Source organism: Dermacentor variabilis, chromosome 11 (genome assembly GCF_050947875.1).
Source record: "Dermacentor variabilis isolate Ectoservices chromosome 11, ASM5094787v1, whole genome shotgun sequence".
Lineage (NCBI taxonomy): Eukaryota > Metazoa > Arthropoda > Arachnida > Ixodida > Ixodidae > Dermacentor > Dermacentor variabilis.
The window spans coordinates 55,200,233-55,217,976 of NC_134578.1; the positions used below are offsets into that span (position 1 = coordinate 55,200,233).

The 17,744-nt window shown below is 46.4% G+C and overlaps 2 protein-coding genes across 2 annotated transcripts; both read left to right on the forward strand.

Annotated features, from left to right (window-relative positions):
• The first annotated feature begins 891 nt into the window (after positions 1–891).
• LOC142563285 (uncharacterized) lies at positions 892–9,974 on the forward strand. Its single transcript, XM_075673839.1, has 4 exons — positions 892–1,095; positions 4,835–4,991; positions 9,375–9,625; positions 9,774–9,974. Exons 1-4 carry the CDS (start codon positions 892–894, stop codon positions 9,972–9,974), a joined length of 813 nt encoding a protein of 270 aa, XP_075529954.1.
• Positions 9,975–12,596: 2,622 nt separating this feature from the next.
• LOC142563864 (uncharacterized) lies at positions 12,597–16,031 on the forward strand. The gene is made up of 2 exons (XM_075674539.1): positions 12,597–12,834; positions 15,288–16,031. Exons 1-2 carry the CDS (start codon positions 12,613–12,615, stop codon positions 15,837–15,839), a joined length of 774 nt encoding a protein of 257 aa, XP_075530654.1. The 5' UTR covers positions 12,597–12,612; the 3' UTR covers positions 15,840–16,031.
• Positions 16,032–17,744: the final 1,713 nt, after the last annotated feature.

A 17,744-nucleotide genomic window follows, 5' to 3' on the forward strand; every position in this document is an offset into this window, starting at 1 on the left:
TATGGGATTCGTGCGCTATATAAAAAAAGTGTAATTCCAGCGATAAAGCAGTCGACGTTTTAGAAAAAAACGCTGAAGATATTGTAACTTCCAGCATTTATGTGAAATAAAAGCGTTGAAATAGGTTGTCACTGAAATGTACCCGCCGTGGTGGCTTAGTAGCTTTGGCGGCTCGCTGCCAAGCGAAATGCCAAAAAGCCCGTGTGTCATCCATTTGGTACACGCTAAAGAAACCCCGGGCGGCAGAAATTAATTCGGAGTCCTCCACTACGGCGCGCCTCGTAATCAGACTGTGCTTTCGGCACGCAGAACCCCCACAATTGAAAATTTTAACTAAAACGTTTGCCGGCTGCAAAGGGGCCAACCAAGCATCGATTAGCACTCACTGAGATCAACATGTTGCGATGGTCTTCACAGTTGTGGTTGACCACTTTTGCTGCTGACGAAGGGGGGATCGGGAAGGCCCAGGGATTACGTCTCGGTCGTGTCCCGTTCGACAGGTACAACATGAAGGTGGGCATGGAGCCCTTCATAACCACGTTGGACCCCGTAGCCAAGCATGCTTCGCTAACGAAGATTACTAACGAAGGTTACTAATGAAGGTTACTAACGAAGGTTACTAACGAAGGTTGCTAACGACGGGGGATCGGGAAGGCCCAGTGATTACGTCTCGGCCGTGTCCCGTTCGACAGGTACAACATGAAGGTGGGCATGGAGCCCTTCATAACCACGTTGGACCCCGTAGCCAAGCGTGCTTCGCTAACGAAGATTACTAACGAAGGTTACTAATGAAGGTTACTAACGAATGTTACTAACGAAGGTTGCTAACGAAGGGGGATCGGGAAGGCCCAGTGATTACGTCTCGGCCGTGTCCCGTTCGACAGGTACAACATGAAGGTGGGCATGGAGCCTTTCATAACCACGTTGGACCCCGTAGCCAAGCGTGCTTCGCTGATAATGATAGCGCTGGACGCGCGCGACGTGCACATTACGGGTGTGGACAACGAAATATTCCGCCATCGAAGCCTCCTGGCGCTTAGTGGAGCCCTCGGCCACAACATCACCGCAGAAGACGTCCGTGGTCTGATCACCGAGGTGCGTCTGCATGCTTTGGTTTTTGTCCACCCGGCAGCAATCATATCGTGCAGCCAACGTGCATTTAGGCCATATACCGTACACCTAGACCGCACACCATATACCGTACACTCCCCGAGGTTTGAAATTCGATAAAATCGATAGAATGAAGGGAGGAGAGAAAGGGAAGGAGGGATGGAGGGAGAGAGGGGAGGGAGGGATATTGCAGACTTTCTTAGGAACGTTTGGCGCTGTGCCGTGCTCCCTCAAGGGCTGCAGAAGACAGTGCCAATATTTCCCTTCTTCACAGAGAACCACTTCTCTCTCAGAAAAGTTTACCTTTTCCTGGCATACGTACGCACTTTATTTTGGGTCAACCTCCGACGGATCGCACATGCCGCGGTTAATCAACTTGGAACAGCAGAGATTGATGAGCAACGCATTTTCGTTAGATCGCACTGCCTTTATTCAGTGAATCTGCTGTCGCCGATTTTTCCTGCTTCGGGAACTGTACTGAATGAAATTAAGTACCCTCCAAGTGTGTGGCATGTTGCACTGTCTCAAGAAGGAAGCGAAAGTACCACATACATCCTCTCCTCATCCTCTTCTTCAACCTTCATCCACCAACACCTTGAAAACTTTTTTCTGTAAAGAGAATTTATTTTTCGTAATAAACGATGTAAAATTCATGAAACCCTGGAACGAACTCGAACTTGTAAACTTGGGAAGATCGGGGGAGCTTGCAGTATGATACTGTATCTTTTATATCATTACGTACCGGTTGTCCGTGGATGCCTCGATGTCTACCCTTCCGTCTGTCTGGCGTTGCATCAACCGTTTCCTTGGTGAAGGGTAATACGCTGAAGCGGTTAGCGCATGGTCAATTTCGTCTTTTTTTCTACAGGAAAAGAAGTGTATTTTCTTGAATAATGTGCTTGGGCTCATGTCGGGTGCTTGCGCAGGACTGCTAGCGCAAGGGGTCGGCGAGTGGTCCATAATATGTCGCTGTTCACAATTGTGCCACTTTTTCCCTACATTTTCTTTCACGTCTATGTTTTCTTCCTGTTGCTGCTCGTCTGTTTTTGTGATAGCTGTCTGCCTACAGAAAGGAAGTTTGTGTTGCGATAAACATTAGCCATAAGTTGGTGGCGTGTGTCCATTCCTCTTCTCCCTTGTCCTATAAGTTGGTGACGTGTGTCCATTCCTCTTCTCCCTTGTCCTGCTTTCCCCTTTGTGCTACACCTAGTCGTGGACCCTTAGAAGTCAGGGCCTATGATGCCGCACGGAAAATAAATACGAGGGCCGGAAATCCACATATCTGAAGCTTCAAAGTGTTCATTCAACCACCTGGGATCTATGACTGGCTCCAGCGTACATCAGTACTTGACACAAGCGCTCCCATTATGGCGTTCAGAAGTGCTTCGATGAGGGCAAGTTGGGGTGACAGCAATTTTGTGATTTAAGCTTCACGGCTTAGGTGACAAATACAGAGACGCTGACTCGTGTCCACTTCGTGTTTACCTGTCGGTGTCCCAGCGTGTCCTGCCTAAGAGGAGGAACTTGCGCAAAAAAGTCACTTTGACAAAGAAAAAGAAATATGATAACGAAAATGGTTCTTTCGATCCACAACTCGTAGTCGCTGGATGCTTGTCGTTCTTCCAGAAGCATCTCATCCGAGTAGTAATGACATTCAGAAGCGTAGACTGTTGGGCCAGTTGGTGCAACATGTTACGTCGTTGAGCGGTAATACGGGCGAGAAGAAACGGAGTCTGCTAGAGCGTCTGTCCTGTGCGCTCCGTTTCTTCCCGCCCGGTATTTCCGCTCAACGACACTACATAAGTCATGACATTTTTTAACATAGTGACGCAAGATACTATACCCCTAGTAAACTTGCAAGGGATTGTGGAGATATAAGAAAACTTGTTGCTGAGTTCGTTTGTTCATTAAAAACAAAGGTTACTCCGCTGAACAGACGAGGACGAAGCGGCTCCCATGTGTGTCGTTTGTGTCTCACTTCGTCCTCGTCTGCTTGGCGCCGTAACCTGTTTTTTAGGAATTGAAGTCATCTTTCAAAAAATAGGTGTGCAAATATGATTTGAAATCATAACATTTGCGGCCGCGAGAAAGACTGATTTCAGCAGGCCGACTACATTTCGCAACCTATAAAGGCTTAACAACCATCATTTCATTCAGGATTTTTAGCTCCAATACAAGATGCGCCAAATGTACAAAATTGCAGTACAATTGAAGCCAGTATACTTGAAGTTATACTGTCACGCTCCAATGGAAAGCGAAGCATAAGGAGTATAGTTAAAAGCATCTGACGTTTATTTGCTGGTTACTGCAATGTGTGATGTTGACTTGACTATTCGCTCAATGCGCCTTAACACCACAACACAGTACACTCTAAACCGCACCTGTTTAGCGCACGGGTGAACGGTAAAAAAGAAACCCGCGTTTATATACATATATATATATATATATATATATATATATATATATATATATATACACACACACACACATATATATATATATATATATATATATATATATATATATATATATATATATATATATATATATATATATATATATATATATATATATATATATATATATATATATATATTTGCTGTTGTACTACATATAATGGTGGCTTTTGGAGGCGAAACGCTACATCAAAGGCATTTTTCCGAGTGCGACATACAACTAGGGCACACCACAAACGAAAAAAGAAACTGCTACATGACCAGGCAAACCGTTTCACTCTGCAAAATTGCGTAAGATGTGGCGCGACAGTATTGTGCGCGGAATTAGGAGTGTCACGTGCCGGTATATAGCAGGGCAAGTGGCAGTTGAATGTCAAGGTTATTTTCAGCCTTCTTCAGGGAAAGTTGTTTTGGTGCCACTTTTGAACTGATCAATCATGATTAGCCCGGTCCCAGACTTCGCGCGCTTCTATTAATGCACGCTTGTACATGGGAAACAAACGACTCACTGTTTGTCAGAATATGCGTTTCGAAAGCGTGTTGTGGCCAGCCTGTTTGAAAGAGAAAATTATATTTTAATGCAAAAAATTTTTGTCGACGATGGACTGGCTTTTACTGCCGGGTATCTGACCGTTTCCGTGGGCCTATCGCAAAGGTTGTGTAGCCTAACGCAGTGCCTCAAACAGTGACCTAGGGCTGCGTTCGGAGCGCACAGCTGTTAAATGCCCAGGTACGCTCAATGGGACCATCAGACCCACTAGAGCTCCGATAAAGCAATGTGCAATGACTGATCGTTTGACTCATCCTCTCTCAGATTCTAGGCATTGTGCCACCTAGGTTATACTCCTACAAGTACACACTGACGTCAGCATTGACGCGCATTGGGCTAACTAGTAAGGGTTCATCCACTATCGAAACAGCCAGTGATGTCACCGGCCGAGACAAGGTCGAAACCACAAACAGGGAAGCGATAGACATTGAGTAATATTGTGAAGTGATACAGATATGTGTAATTCTACATACTTTACCATCTAAAATTCTAATATGGTACGTAACCATCATCTGTAACAATGCAATAAGATATAAACATTCAATCGTCACAACTTGTAGTGTACATTTGGCTTCAGAAAATTATTGCACTGTGTGAGTGGCCTTCTACACTACCACACAACAATCCTTCTCAACACGTAGTGCTCAATCGGAGTTGCGGCTGCCAAGTTTTTCACAGGTTCAACCCTCTCACACTGCGTCCTCGTTTACTCCCGAAGGTCCGCAGGCAGGCTGCAGGCAAGACGGGCACGAAGCGCGGGAACTACTCGCTGGTGGCCGAGATCTACCGGACTCCCCTACTGGACCCCATGATGGTGAAATTGTGCGACTGCAACGAGTACCTCGCCGTTGAAGTGCAGCGTCCAGGTGCAATAGGTGAGCTCATTTCTACTTCGAAATTTCACCTTCACGAGTTCGAGGTTAACGCCTAGTCTTGAGCGTAGGTCATGGCATCGTCTCTGCAAAAGATTCCGTGGTTACAGCTGCTCAGGGAAAAGGAGGCAGAAAATGAGTAAGAGCACGCGTTTCACCCGGTTTCGTTGTAAGTTGCTCCTTGGTTTTCCTAATCTCTACATCTTTACCGCTATCCTTGAGGCATCGCTGGGTACAGGAACGTTTTGTACGAGAACGGCAGCGATTACGAGTCCTTCAGCGACGTCGAAATCATTCTTTGTCATCACCTCCACAAAGCTACTTTAACCAGAAGTCATCTACAACGGCGGGAGGTACTACCTGTGTAGTTTGAAATAGATTTAACTCACGCTGATAATGGGAATCAGGAAGTACATCTCGGAGGTCCCGATCTACCGGGCTCTAACTGCACTCGATGAGTCAGTACAACAAGGGCACCATGCACAAGACGGGTGCCACGGTTATAACGTACCTGCGCTGAAATGAAAATATTGATCGCAATGCAGAAAAATTACCAGGAAATTAGCCAGGGTATGCGTTACGCCAACGTTGTAGACAGCAGGAGAGGACAAATTCCGGCAGACCCATCACACGTTGGACGTCGCCGTTAGTTGGATTAGCATTGACGCAATCTAGCAGCAATGCTAATCCGTTAGTGTGACCCTTCGTGGTTGCTTAGCTGCTGCGGCGTTTTTCTGCAAGGCACGAGGTCAGAGGATCAAATCCCGGCTGCGCCGGCCTTACTTCGCTGCGCACTAAATGCATCAACGTCCATGTGCCGTGCACCGCCTGCGCGTTGAAGATCCCCTGGTGGCCAAATATTTCCGGAGTGCCCCACTACGGTGTGCCTCATAATCAGATCGTGGTTTCGGCACGTAAGATATCAGAATTCAATTTTAATGCGATTCGCATTCCTAGGGTGCTTCACTCACTTTTCAGTGGCTATCTATCTATCTATCTATCTATCTATCTATCTATCTATCTATCTATCTATCTATCTATCTATCTATCTATCTATCTATCTATCTATCTATCTATCTATCTGTCTGTCTGTCTGTCTGTCTGTCTGTCTGTCTGTCTGTCTGTCTGTCTGTCTGTCCGTCCGTCCGTCCATCCATTAATCCATCCATCCATCTATCCATCCACCCCGTCTTTCCGTCCGTCCGTCCATCCATGCGACTGTCAGTCTGCCCATCCATCCATCCATCCATCCATCCATCCATCCATCCATCCATCCATCCATCCATCCATCCATTCATCCTTCACTGAACCTCCTTGACGCCAACCTGGGTAGCTGTGCGCCACTTACTATGTGCCACTTTTTCAATGGCAAAAAAAATCATTTAAGATTTCTGCCGTGCTTGGACGGAATCCAACCCACATCATGTATATATATATATATATATATATATATATATATATATATATATATATATATACATATATATACATATATATACATATATATATATAGTCGCCCATGACTACAGTATATATATATATATATATACTGTAGTCATGGACGACTTCAATGCAAAAGTGGGGAAAAAGCAGGCTGGTGAAGAAGCAATAGGCAACTACAACTACAGCGTGGATTCCAGGAACGCTTGAGGAGAGATGGTAGAATTTTTGGAATGGTATAAGCTGCGAACAATGAACAGCTTCTTCAGGAAGCGTTGGAACAAAAATGGACCTAGAAAAGCCCTAATGGTGAAACAAAAAAATGAAATTGATTTCATACTTTCTGCTGAATCCAGCATAGTGCAACACGTAGAAGTGTTAGGTAGGATAAAGGGAAGTGATCATAGAATAGTAAGGGGTAGGATTCACGTCAATTTGAAGAGAGAAATAGTAAAATTGGTCAAGAAGAAACAGGCCAACCTAGACGCAGTAATGGTAACAGCAAACCAACTCAGGTTGGTACTTTCAAACAAATATGTAGCCTTAGAACAGAGAGATGAAGATGACATAGAGGCAATGAATGAAACCATAACTAGGCTGGCTTCAGAAGCAGCAATTGAAGTCGGAGGTAAGGCACCACGGCAACCAGTAGGTAAGCTCTCCCAAGTAATAAAGGGCTTAATAAAGAAACGAAAAAAAATACAAATGTCCAACTCAAGAGATCAGATAGAATTCTCGGAACTGTCAAAACTAATCAACAAGGAGAAAATAAGGAACATTCGAAATTATAACGTAGAAAGACTGAGGAAGCAGTGAAAAATAGACGCAGCCTGAAAACAGTGAGAAGCAAACTAGGGATTGCAAAAACTAAGGTATACTCACTGAAAGATAGGCAGGGTGATGTCATCAGCAGTATTGCATCAGCATCAGCAATATATGTAGTAAAAGCAGTGGAATAATTCCATACTAACCTGTACAGTGCCCAAAGCAGCCACGATACCTCCATTCGAAGTAGTAATGAACAGGTTGCAGAGGCTCCTTCTATAACTAGCGATGAAGTTAGAAGGGCCTTGCAAGACATTAAATGGGGAAAAGCGGCAGGAGAAGATGGACTACCAGTCGATTAATTCAAAGATGGTGGAGACATAATGCTTGAAGAAGTAGCGGCCCTTTATACGAACTATCTATCGACTTCAAGGGTCCCAGAGAACTGGAAGAATGCCAACATTATACTAATCCATAAAAATGAAGACGTTAAAGAATTGAAAAGCTATAGGCCCATTAGCGTTCTTGCAATATTATACAAAATATTCACCAAGATAATCTCCAATAGAATAAGGGCAACACTGGACTTCAGTCAACCATTGGAACGTTGGCTGGTTTCAGGAAGGGATACTCTACAATGGGTCACATCCATGTCATTAATCAGGAAATTGAGAAATCCGCAGAGTGCAATCAGACTCTCTGTATTGCTTTCATAGATTACGAAAAGGCATTTGATTCAGTCGAGACACCAGCAGTCATAGAGGCATTACGTTATCAAAGAGTGCATGACGCTTACGTTAATACTTTAGAAAGTATACAAGCTATTAAACTGGGAAGGCTTAGAAGTAAGGATCGACGGCGAATATGTCAGCAACCTTCGATTTGCAGATGAAATTGTCCTGTTCAGCAACACTGGGGTCGAGCTACAACAAATGTTTGATAAATGAAATAAAGAAACGATAAATTAATGCAAATGAAAGCGGATGAAAAAACAACTTGACGCAGGTGAGAGGCCTTCATCCTGCAGGGGACATGAAATAGGCTGATGATGTGTGTGTGTATATATATATATATATATATATATCAGCTAAAGGTCTATATATGTATATATTTACACAAGCGCCATGCGTGGGTTTCACCGTTCTGCCACTGAATGGTCCAGTGTGTCCAGAGATAAGCAGGGGGAGCCGGGTTGCACACACCTAGGCCTCATACATGGCACGTCTCTGTGGTAGGAATGCGGTGTGTTGCTACTTTGCTTCATTGCTATTTGACACTAACTTCCAGATTAACATTGAGACGGGCTCTATAGCATGTTATTAGTGGGCGTGAAAGAGGTTAGGTGCCTACGGACATACCGAAAGGTATGTGAACTTTCGCAAATCATGCTCATCGAATTAAAAAGAGTGGTCAACATAAAATCAGAGACGCAGTACCACCATGCTGTATAGGTTCAGTGAAGAGGCAAGCAGCTATAAAACTAAGTAACACCTTCTTATATCAAAGCTAAAGGGGGAGCCGAACTTACGCTGTTATGTGCACTACTTCTTTGTATCCGTAATTGCTCATTACGGCGGTATATGCCCAATGGAGTGCACAAGTTCAAACATGCACAGAAGACGACGAAACTTCAGCCCGCGGATGGCCACGTATGCGATGAAACTTTAATAAAACGGCAAATGAATCTTCAATATGAGCAACACACAACTTCTTAACCTTACATCTAATGTTAAGTGTAAGGTTAAGAAACAGGAAGAGAGCTGTTTGGATTAGAAAGGAAACGGGGATAGGCGATATTCTAGTTGACAGGAGAAAAAAAATAGAGCCGGGCAGGCCATGTAATGCAGCGGACAGATAAACGGTTGACCATTACAGTTACAGAATGTCGGGGCAAGAGAGGGGAAGAGCAGTCGAGGACCGCAGAAAATTGGACGAGTTGATCGGATTAGGAAGCTTGCCGGCGGAAGTTGGAATCAGCTAGCGCAATACAGGGGCATTTGGAGATTGCCGAGAGAGGACTTAGCCCTGCAGTGGATAGGTACAGTCTGGTGCTGTTGCTGCTGCTGCTGGTGATGATTACATCATCTTGACTTAATGCTTATAGCTCCGGTATACATTCTATTGCTTACTTGAACTCCTCCGCCTTCCTCGTATCTTGACGCACTTCTATGCATATCACAGTCGCGCAGCTCGAGGTGTTGAGTCGCCAGCATCTTCGGCCCACTGCGCTGGCCTATTTGTCCCTGTGGGTATCGGTCGATCTGATGGGTGGCGAGATCAATGCCACGTACGCCGGCGGTCATGGCGCTGAGCACGGCACAGCGGAGAAGATGCGTTACTGCGTCGAGGACATCATGAACTTCAGCCACGTCTGGGACATCATCGCCGTCGAGAAACTGCGCACAGAAGAGAAGGACCGCGCGCTCAGGCGAGTGCAGCCAAAGTCTTTAATTTCAGGACTCATTTATTGGCAAAAATACAGCAAAATGCATATGCGTAGTATACATAAGGATGTCTGAATTGTGCCCTCCTTAGGAAACAGAGAAGCCAAGAGGAACACCCTTTTGCTTTCACCGCCAGATAGAAATTTTGCACGGACAGCTGGGGCGAGCTCTTAGTTGTGCTGGGATTAACCGCCAAATTGCGGAAAAGCGAACAGCCCTGGCGGTACTGTTGGACGAGGAGGAGGAGCTGGAACGGTCTAAGCGTGGTTGGGTCTTGTCGGACTTGTCCGGGGCCCCAGTCTACGGGGACCGCGACTTACCCACAATTGACGCCTAACGTGGATTACATACGCAAGATCACTATGGATCTTGGATTGGTATTCTTGAAATAAAGTCGGCGGCCGTCATAAAAAAATGACCACAGCACGTTTCGTACAAGGTCGCGTGGTTTTGCGCTTGGTTCACTGCACCCTCCGCACAAAATAACCATGCGCTGCACCTCAGCCCTCAGTTATTGAGGTAAAAAATCGGGCAGATTACTTACTGGAATCTTTGAAGCGTCGCTTATTTGAAGCGTTTCGATTGATGCTATACAAAGAGACACATGATGCGTGCAACTTTATTAAAGCGAAGTATTTTTACGGTACCTATGAAGTCGCTCACATAAACTTTGTCTATGATGTCCACGTATGTACAAGAATGGGCTGGAGTGCATTTGGTAGGCATTCCCAAATCATGAACAGCAGGTTGCCGTTATCCCTCAAGAGAAAAGTATATAATAGCTGTGTCTTACCAGTACTCACCTACGGGGCAGAAACCTGGAGGCTTACGAAAAGGGTTCTACTCAAATTGAGGACGACACAACGAGCTATGGAAAGAAGAATGATAGGTGTAACGTTAAGGGATAAGAAAAGAGCAGATTGGGTGAGGGAACAAACGCGAGTTAATGACATCTTAGTTGAAATCAAGAAAAAGAAATGGGCATGGGCAGGACATGTAATGAGGAGGGAAGATAACCGATGGTCATTAAGGGTTACGGACTGGATCCCAAGGGAAGGGAAGCGTAGCAGGGGGCGGCAGAAAGTTAGGTGGGCGGATGAGATTAAGAAGTTTGCAGGGACGGCATGGCCACAATTAGTACATGACCGGGGTTGTTGGAGAAGTATGGGAGAGGCCTTTGCCCTGCAGTGGGCGTAACCAGGCTGATGATGATGATGTACACCTCGGTTCTGCGCAATAAATAAATAAATAAATAAATAAATAAATAAATAAATAAATAAATAAATAAATGACTTCCTATATAAAGCATGCACATATTACCTCGACTCAAAGACATCTCTAAAGCCCAACGACCTCTCAATAGATAGACGAATAAAATTTGGCGAATTCTTTGTTTAGCTTTATTCTCTTTTGTTTTACCGCTCAGGATGTGCCACTGTGCTTTAATCTAATCCTCCATAATGGGAGTTCCCCACCACATCCGATTACTACATAAAACGTGCATGTCTTGTGCAATACGTCCGCTCGCACAAACCTCTAAAGCACACCGGATCTGTTAACGGAATGGTTAATTGTATTTCCCGAATTCCATGATTTACTTCCTTATGATTTAGCCAGTCGGTATGTGCCCCAGTGTGTGTGCGTATCCATTCTTGACCAATGCTCTAGAATGAGTATGTCCCACCGTGACACAATGTGTACGGAATCACTAAGCGTTTCTTGATACGTGCACTTTTCTGCGCATACACACGTCATCCCCTAATTGTATGCATCGTCATTAGCTGTAGACCGTTTAACTAACCGCGTTACTTACGCTTGTCTTCGCGTATAATCCAACACGTGCGTTTGGATATGCAAATGTTAACCGCCATGGTTGCTCAGTGGCTATGGTGTTGGGCTGCTGAGCACGAGATCGCGGTATCGAATCCCAGCAACGGCGGCCGCATTTCGATGGGGGCGAAATGCGAAAACACCCGTGTACTTAAATTTAGGTGCACGTTAAAGAACCCCAGGTGGTCGAAATTTCCGGAGTCCTCCACCACGGCGTGCCTCATAATCGGGAAGTGGTTTTGGCACGTAAAGCCCCATAATTTAATTTTTTATTATGGAAATGTATTTTCTTCTATGTCTAGTTGCACGCGTGCACCCGTTCGCTTTCTTTTCCCGTCGCAGAAGCTTTGTGTCGTTTTTTTTTTCTTTTTCGAGGTAACGTGCTCGACACTGCGTGTGCTGCACCACGTTTTTGTAGCATGCAATGTATTTGTCATCCCGTAGAGGGGCGCGTAGTTGGTCTCACAGAGAAAAGAAAAGCTTGTTAAGAATTTTTGACACGTGCTTTTATTCTGCCGTTCGCTACAGTAAGACAGGTCTACTGAGAAGCATCTAAATGAGTCACTACCAGTCACAGCAATCTATGGCACCCATGACAATGACAGGAATGTAATTTAGGTAACAGCGTGTAACCGCATGCGGGTGAAGTTTTGTGTGTGTTGAACGAGGGATGTGTGAAATAGCAGTGGAAATTAATGTGAAGGAATTCAAATACGGTGTGACCGGTTATATAACAAAGCGCTTCGCCTAAATCAAGACAGCGTGTAAATTCGTATTGCCTAAGAGCGAGGCTTCCCGTTTGAATGGCTGGCAATTATTACGCAGGGGTCACCTGCTTCGTGCGATCGCTCATGAACTAGTGACTCTGCGCACACACTCACAGCTCTCCTGCGGCCAAGTAATTTAGAATAGTCCTCAAGCGTATCAACATTTCACCTAGAGACTTAAAACAGCGGCTGTCCCTCACATTCAAACAGAAGCGAATATTCGACAATTTCGTATAATTCTTTCTCGAATCAAATGCGAATCGAATAGGGAGAGATATTTGGTTGCACGCCCTGACCGTGTGTGTTTACCCTGCGCGGTCTTGATTTCCGCATTTCTCACCGGCTCCGGTGCTGAGCAGGACTATCTACCAAGTGGTGATGGCGGCGGTGCTCGCCGAGTTTGGGGATATGTTCGCGCACAGCGCCACGCCGCTCGTCGAGGTGGTGTCCGGCCTGCGTTTCCTGCTGCCTGCGGAGTTCGTCGAGCCATACACGCGGATTCTGCCGTCGCACGACGAGTCCCACGTCGCCAGCGCACTCGCGATCAGGGAATTTCGAGTGCGCGCAGAGGTGCTGGACAGCTCCCGAGATTTGCTCGAAGTGAGTCTCCTCCGCACATGGTGTCGAACGGCCTGTTAATGCGTCAGTATTATGAGTGTCAAAGTGAAAAAAAAAGCGTGTGAAGTCAGTTACGAGGTTATATATATATATATATATATATATATATATATATATATATATATATATATATATATATATATATATATATATATATATATATATTGCAATTGACAGTAGTCTGCTCCGCCAACCGTCACCGTCAGTGGCACTTCGCTCCACCACGAGGCAGGATGTGTGTCGAGAGAGATCCTGTACAACACTCTGCAATGTGCTGAACGCAGTTGAAATCACAGATGTGAGAGCTCAGTGAGATGCGACGTCATGCTCACGCATTTCTCTCATATTGCTAAAACGCCAGTGTAGTTTAATACGACAGCGTTACACCCCCCCCCCCTCCGTATTGCAGAATATCCGGTGTCGGCGTCCAGCGTCGGCCGTCCTGTGAGCGAGAATTTACAGCACACAAGTTCTTCTATCACTCAAGTTGCTCATACCTTCTCTCACAATCTTTCCAAAGTTATTCCTCGGAATTTCGAGAATGGCAGCCCACAAACAAATGTCATGAAGCAAAAGACCGACCACGCGTGCCTTTTACGTTAAATCTTCTCAGACTTAAATATTAAAATGGTGGAACAATAACAGTGGGTCGGCCCACGCAAGAGGCCGCCTTTCTATCAGAAAGCTCGCCTTCGTGCGTAGCGTTCGTCGCCATCGTTACCTCATGAACATTACGCATACACAAGCTGCAGTTGCCGGGAAGCGTGGGAAGCAGTCAGGCATCTGTGAATACTATCGGGGGACGCTCCACTCTTAAAGGCGAAGCTTAAGCGTCCGGCAAGTTTCTTTATCGCGCCCTGATTGGGGCCATCGTAGCAGTGTTATGACATCGACGGCGCATGCGCATGCGTCTTTACTTCTCCAGAGACGCAAAGACACGCAGTGTCATTCGAAGGCAAAAACGGCAAAGCCAAGTGAACGCAGTTAGCAGTCGGCTCCACTACGCAACATGAGGCAGCGTTCTGCCATCCGCTGCAGGCACGAGTGCTGTGAGCACGGACGCCATAGCGTTCCCACTGAGCAGCTGTCTGTACACCACGCCAGGATGTATACAGTCACCTGAGCGGAACGGATTTTGCATGTACTTCAATGTACAAGCTACAAACGCTAACCGTTTTCCTTCGGTCTCATTTTGTGCACTATTGAGGTAGAACGTCAGCTACGCTGCAATGGCGGCGTTCGTCCTCAGGCCAGCGTTCTGAGACGCCTGTAGGTGGCCAGGGTGTTGTTTGTGCTCTGCCGCCGCAGCTGTCCCGCGTGCTATGTTGCGCCCGCATGTCCCTCCAGCGTACTGTTAGAGCACTGTTCGAGAAGCTTCAGCACAATGCTAAACCTTGTTAGCGCTTTTCATGCTTCGCCCTCCGATCGAAACTGCCTCCGTCTTCCTTTTTTTTTTGTTGCAATAACGTTTACAGATCCGTAGCACATAAAACAATTCCGCCGTTTCAATTGGTTTATTTCAAGACGTACGAGAAATCTGCGAGGTCATTAGGTCATTTACTGCTGCTGTTTTCATGGATAACTTCCTCTTTGCGAGGTGAGACACGTCGTGTTCATGCGCCTAAATATTGCCTCCGGTGCCCTCCGTAATACATGTACAGACACTACAGCTCTCTGGATCGAGTCTGGATTGAGTCTGGATCGAGTCTGGATCGAGTTTGTATCGCGCACAAACTCACACACAAACTGGCAAGCGTGAATGACCCGCGATTGTTCAGTCGTTAGAGCGTCCTGATCGCAAAGTCACCTAGACATGAATCGGATCTCCGCAGGTGGTTGGGGGCAACGTTCTGCTTTTTCTTCGCCATGTGGCGATTGTAAAGTCGACGACTAAGAGACGGCCTAATGACGACACGACGATGGCGACAGCGTTTGGGAAACGACGGGCGGACGAAGAGGCCCCACCCAATCCGGCATCTGTCAAGTGCGGTGATCGCACGACAAATATCGATGCCTAACTATACAGGAGCCGATTACAGTTTTTCGCCATCGCTGTGGGTCTCGCGCTTATCGCGCGCGAAACGTCGTACCCCCATCAATGTTCCCCTTTAGATGGCGGAGCGAGTGAGCAGACAAGGTTTATAATAATAATATAATATTTGGGGTTTTACGTGCCAAAACCACTTTCTGATTATGAGGCACGCCGTAGTGGAGGACTCCGGAAATTTCGACCACCTGGGGTTCTTTAACGTGCACCTAAATCTAAGCACACGGGTGTTTTCGCATTTCGCCCCCATCGAAATGCGGCCGCCGTGGCCGGGATTCGATCCCGCGACCTCGTGCTCAGCAGCCCAACACCATAGCCACTGAGCAACCACGGCGGGTGCAGACAAGGTTTGTTTTTTGTGTACCCTCACGAGTGGAATGCGTCGCAGGCCTGGTCTCACCGGGAGGAGCTCTTCGACAAGCACGTCCGCGTCACCTCGCGCTTCGTCGTCTTCTCTCCCACCATCTACTCGGAGCTTCGACTCGAGTGCGGCACCGAGGCCGTGTACCTCAACGCCCACCTGGTGGGCGTCCACCTGGTGGACAGTCTCGTCCAGCGGCTCTGCCTGAGGGGCGAGAGCGAAGGCCAAGCCCAAGTCGTGCCGGAGGCCTCCCTCGGCCGTCTGTGCGCCGAGGACCCGCGTCGTCTCACGGACGTCCTGTACCCGCAGCTGGCGCTTCGCGTCGTCAGCCGGGCCCTGAAGACGGGAGACTCGTGGCACCGCAGTGCCTTCACCTGGGGCTCGTGGAAGTTGAGCGAGAGCCAGCTCTTCTATGAGCTCTTCTACGTGCGCGAGGTCTGCTCCCACGCGGGACGCCTGCCTCGCGCTTACCTGCAGCAGAGCGCTCAGCTCCTGATGGCATCAGAGGACTTTCGCAGGGCCTTCGGCTGTCCGTCCTTCGGGAGGAGCCGGATCTCGGTGGGACTCGCCTCGACATGACCTGTGCTGAGATCAAACGTATCCATATTGTAGATAGTGCCTTAACGGTGTCTTAGCGATGTTATTTCGCTGTTGTGGATTGTACGAGCGAGAGCATGGAAGCTGCGATTTTTTTGTGACCAATGTTTGCCAATAGTTACCAACACATTCAACGTGCTGGATTGTGGGAGTACGTGCTTCCTGCTGCGAAGTGTTTTTGCGAATGAATTTAATGTTTATTGCTACTAGTAATGACAACATATACTAGTGGTAAAGGAAGGATGCGAGACTCGTCTATATATATATAGATGACCTGTAAGTGGGCGGTGCCCAAGATTAAGCTCTCCTTATTCCTCTGTCGGACCATGCTCAACTCCGAAGACATCGTCAGGGCCTTGTCCGTTCTGAAGCAGCAGATCTTATTGTGGCTCATATTTGTTTGGTCAACCTTGCCACCTAAAGCGTTCTTAAGGGCATTAGTTAAATACTTCAGCAGCGCTACGTCATTACCGTTGTGCATTGTGTGAAGGTGTGTTTTATGTTGCGAAAGTTTTTTCTAAATAATCAGTGCTTATTGCTACCAGTAATGACAACACGTACGATATGTAAATCGACAATGCAACTCTCGTTTATATACGAGGCCTGTGTGTGGGATTCGTGCGATATTAGTTTGTACGGTATGGTATAAATGACCACATGTAGCTTATGATGCCATTGGAGGACTTCCGCAAGCCCTTTGGCTGCACTTTTCTCGTGAGGCGGCGGATCTCGGTGCGGCTCCCACTGACATGACTAGCCCATAGGATCAGAATTCTATTTAAAGTAGTAGTTAGAACAATTAGGCAGCATGACGTCATCGACATGGCCGATCGTGTGAGGCCTGTTCGCTCTTGCTTGCATTCCGTCAAACATTTCTCAAATGGCCAATATTTACCAGTAATGACAAACGTAAGAGCTGTATATGAACGGCACAACCTTGTATTGCATATAAATGGGCGATAAGTAAGATTATTTCTTAAGGTAATGATGGTTTTGGCCTCTGTTTTGACCAACCTCATTTGTGTGGCCTCTATACTAGCGGTATGCAAAACAAATTGAGCTACAACTTCGGAAGAACCTTATCTGCATTTACTTTGCCTTTTCTATGTGCTGGTGCGCACGGAAATTTACCTGGTCAATTTTGCCATTCTGAACCGATTGAAAATTGGCGAATTTAGTGTGTTTGACAAGTTGCGCAGGTCCTTTGTTCCCGAGCATTTTGCGGGAAAATCCGTCTTGCACGAGGTCATGTTCTCGAGCATACCTTATCAGCGTCGTTAAATAGCCAGCCGGAGAGCTAGAGTCCTGTGTCTTGTGTCGCTCTTATAAGACCAACAAGGAAGTAGACTACATTGATACCGCTACGGTATGGGGCCTCCCACTTTGAAAAAAATAAAATAAATGGAGATCCAACGCACGTCTTTGAATACACGAAATGCGAGGCTCTGGTCAGGCGGTTAAGCAACTGCAATAAATTTGCCGATTTCATCCCTACGCCTTTGGCGTAAAGGAAAGCGCATGCGCTGTCCCGCCCCCCGTGTTACGTAATGTGACACATGTGGCGATCATCCCAAATGGGCACATCGTGCAAAAAAAAAAGCAAACCATGCCGACACGGACACAAGAGAACCAGACAACACAAACACCGTCTGTTTATATTGTCCTGTGTCCATGTCAGCACGACTTACCTTCTTTTTTTCACATGAATCATTATTTTCTTTATAAGTACGAGCTATTCAGAGAAACAGCATAAGCACCCAGACGTCACGGTCACTAATTACTGGGAAGATTAGCAAAGAAAGCTTCGTTTTAAGGAAGGTAGCCTTGGTGCATTTCGTCGGTATGAGTGTTAGGTATACATGTTGTCTAGTCTTGCGGTAAATACTT